The sequence below is a fragment of the Branchiostoma belcheri genome, unplaced genomic scaffold (assembly GCF_001625305.1).
Source record: "Branchiostoma belcheri isolate BF01 breed outbred unplaced genomic scaffold, Haploidv18h27 scaffold71, whole genome shotgun sequence".
In the NCBI taxonomy this organism is placed as follows: domain Eukaryota; kingdom Metazoa; phylum Chordata; class Leptocardii; order Amphioxiformes; family Branchiostomatidae; genus Branchiostoma; species Branchiostoma belcheri.
In genome coordinates, this window is record NW_017804365.1 from 7,381 (window position 1) to 11,475 (window position 4,095).

At 37.4% G+C, this 4,095-nt stretch overlaps 1 protein-coding gene across 1 annotated transcript in view; it reads left to right on the forward strand.

Moving 5' to 3' along the window:
* The first annotated feature begins 1,558 nt into the window (after window positions 1-1,558).
* LOC109484880 (melatonin receptor type 1B-A-like) overlaps window positions 1,559-4,095 on the forward strand; it is a 3,847-nt gene continuing 1,310 nt past the window's right edge. Inside the window, exon 1 of the mRNA XM_019788237.1 lies at window positions 1,559-2,482. Within this exon, the coding sequence (XP_019643796.1) occupies window positions 2,440-2,482 (43 nt within the window). The 5' untranslated portion in view covers window positions 1,559-2,439. The remainder of the gene's footprint in view (window positions 2,483-4,095) is intronic.

Sequence of the window (4,095 nt, forward strand, 5' to 3'; positions counted from 1 at the left end):
GGTATTAACTAGGCACTACAATCGTGTCTGCCCTTAACCCTCCGGTGGACTGACTCTAAAAACTGGCAAATTCTACAATCCCTACCCTCGTAGGAAGGCCTGGCGGAGGCTAACCCAAATCTATCGCAGTACGTTTAAAGAATGCGCGTCAATTTATTACACCGTTAATATTGTTGTCGTCTTCCTAAATTTATAATTAAGCGTTGTCGGCCCTCCTGCATTTACCGTGAGCGTAACTAAGCTAATAGCCCATTATGATAATTTCTGCACATGTCCAAAATATTGTTTACCTTTAGGGACAAGTACACAGTTTTTTATTAGCCTAATTGTATCAGTTATGTGCACGGGAAAGTATGGTATATACAAATCTATATGCACCTTCAAAGGCTAAAAAAACTAAAGTCATGCTTGTTTCTACAAGGCACACGTGGATACTAAATGTTTACAATAGCACGCGTCTATTGTTATGTACCGTATCGAACCGTCTGTTTATTTGTTTATTTGTTTATTAGAAATCACCACAAGTACAAACATACAAGTGGAAGGGAGGACAAAACAGGTGAAGTTGACACCTTTACAAGTTGTCCTCCCAAACACAACAATATAAATACAATAGTCATAAAAATGCAATACAATACACTGCTATAGAATATCATTCATTATATACAATTGTAATAATATTACCCTAAACTAAACTACTGTAAACTAAAGCGATCGCTTGAATGCCAGAATGATGGGCAATTGAGTGGCTAATGCACCAGTATTGCGGAGATCAGGACTCAGCTTGTTCCAGGTAGTAACCAGTAGGAAGAGCTGAAGGCTGATGTCCTAACTCTAACTGGAGTAAGCATGTGCGATCTAAAGTGTCTTGAGGGTCGGGATGGAAAAGAGACATACAATCGGTTTTGTCTTAACAAAGACCGTCGGCCCAATAAAAGCTGTATAAATTGTTTAATTTTAATACCTTGCATGATATGTTGCTCTGCTTAGCTTAACGAGGCATCATCAATTTTTGGACCCAAAAGTGAACCCTTCGAGGACAAAACCATCATGGTAAAACATATACAACCACCTCTTAGTGCATATTTGCCTCATTACTTCGTGTTTCTGCCAGAACAGCAGGATTCGTTACCCTGGGCGACGCACTAAGGTAGTACTCCCCACTGTGGCTTCTCCAGCAGCTTGAATAGTGAATTGACCTCCAATAAATACAGAAGAACTTTATTGCGCAACAGATGTAGCGGGTACAACGTATGGCAAAATGATACATACATAGTTTGTGGTGTCAACATACACATATGGTGGTGTTGAAAATATATCTAACAGTTCTACTAACTGTAATAGGAATCTGGTCTGCTTCATAAACAATGTATAACAAAAGAGAGACAATAATTATACTAATCTAAATCTATTAATACAATGTAGTAATAAATTGTGTCAGGAATTAATTACGTTTTCTCGTTTTGTCATGGAATTGTGTACAAATTGGCCTACATAAGTGGAAATGTTGACAGGGCATGATAGTAACATATAGAATAGCTCTGTCTTTGTATGGGGTAGTGTTATATTGGTCTTACATGTAATATGTTGTAACAATTTTCGTCGGTTTTCATCATAGGTTGGGCAATCTATTATAAAATGTAGATCGTTTTCAACGCCTTTATGACACGTGGGACACAGTCTCTCATTGACACAGTCTCTCATTAACTCATAAACATCCCAGACTGTCTCAGGCCCAGAACAAAAGGCATGGGCAGAATGATTTACAATTTTCGTCCCTACATATTGTTTGTCAATGCTATGGGGTGGAGACAAATTACCATGCGACAGGAAAATTGACGTTTATATGTTCGGACGACCTACTACACATTTCACCATGGCCAATGAAAACAACACGTTGTGTCACCTCTGACATTTTAACTCCTGAACCTTGCATCTATGTCAGGAAAATGATCAGAGAAACGGAGCAAACATAAAATGCACAATAGGATAATCTAAGAACCAGAAGCAACACTTAGCTGTTTGATTTCGTGATTCTTGGATTTAAAAATTCTGAACTGGAGGACAGACATGAACACATACATAGTCTGATAGTGTGATAAAGCACAGAGATTTGGAGTAATAGTCTTCTGTTTTCATTTGTCCTTTTGCTGAACTTACAAATATAATATTTCCATTACATATAACCATGTCCTTTTTTTGTCTCACAGTAAGTAATAATTACATCATTAGCAGATTGCATGTAGATCTTAATAATGCCATTTTCAGAAAATGTATGGGCGATATACAGATTTCATAATATCATAACACTTGTCTATTATAAAGGACCATTTTTCTGATCCCCAATCTTTTTACAGGAATCCTTCTGGTGTCTGACGTCATACGAGCGTCATCATCACCTCAGAGATGGCGTGAGGTCCATGAGAACAAATCGTTGCCATGGCAACTGACTGGGACTACGCTTTCACTGTCATCATCGGAAGTACGTTTTTCTTTAAAACTTCTGTTTTCTGGTAGTGTCAGTCGTACTGTTATTTCGTGTTTCACATCCTGTCTTTTTTATCTTCTTTCTTTCTTTTATTCTCTTTGGCCATGTTGATTTGATTATATGGATGACATCCGCACGCGCATGAATTTTCGGCCGTTTCCAAAAAAAAAAAGTTTTCAACCATACTGTAAATCGTGCAAAACAGTTGCTAAATGAGCAAAAATATACCATAAGTTGCAAGGAAAACATGTAGAAACAATACCAATGTCGTAGAATGCCAAAATCAAAGGAAAAAGACAAAAATGTAAAGAAATGAATTCGATGAGTAGATTATTCGCCATAACATATTCTGTGCCATTTGTTCAACCTTCATGACCACGTAGATTTCATAGTGAAAGCAACTTTTTTTTTGCAAAACTTTTTTTTATTCGCACGCGCGCATCAGTTTTGGGGTTCCCAGAGGATGTCATCCATATAATCAAATCAACATGGCCTAAAATTGTTTAAAAAATCTAGAGGAAATGTGACATGCGGACAAAAGAAAGGAAACACGTTTTGAACATTGCTTTTGAGTTCCTCAAAGTTGACAGAAATCCCTTCGGAGCATGAGCAACCAACGCCAGAGCCCATTTTTGTTGATAAGACTGTGGTTTATTTGCTTCAAGTAATATTGATAGCATCTCAATACTGTACATTTTACCTTCGCTAGAAGGTTACGTTTTGGTAGCATTTGTGTATGTGCATGGGGGTATCTGGCTTAGCACGATTACTCAATAAACTGTGGATGAATTGTCATGAAACTTTGTAGGTGGCATGGGTAGATCTTGATGAGACCTAAAAATTTATTAGATCTCGAGTCGATATCTCGAGTTTAACGCTTCCAGAAATTTTTACTTCATACTTTGAAGCTCCGCTGCAATCAATACAAAAAAACCCGCCAGGAGGCCCATTATCGAACATGCATGACCTGTGTCTTTTCTGTCCCTGCCTAACCACTAAATATCATTAACAACCATCAGCGTTGTTGTACACAAACAAAAACCAAAAGATGAACAACTCTCATTCGTAACGTACATGTAGGAACGTGATGGGATAACCATTTTCGAACATGAACCTCTGCTCACCTACCAAATTTTCGAGATATCTTGCATACATGCAATCGACAAATGCACAAAAAGTCCGCTAAAATACGATTAAGAAAAAGCCAGGTGCACCATTTTTCGACTTGAACTACATTTTTATAACAGCTAATATCCTCATGAAAAGAATAAAAAAAAAATCCGTCCACAAATAATAGTTATGACGTTGACCTTAATGGGGACATGCCATATCTGCTGCAGCATAATCTTCAGATTACATCTCTTTCTGACGAAAGCAATAACTTTGTCAATTCCACGCTCTCCTCTTCGTTTGCAAACACAATTATTTCTCTATTCTCAGCAAAACACGTCTCAAAACGTTACATAGATTGCTTAGGCCACACCAATTTAATTTCTTGGTTAACGGATTCGCCCGCTTCATTTTTTTTTGATTTGCAAATAAAAATAAAAATTCAGAATCAATTGCAAAATGCTCATATTTTGCCCTGAACAGTTGAAAAGTCCTTT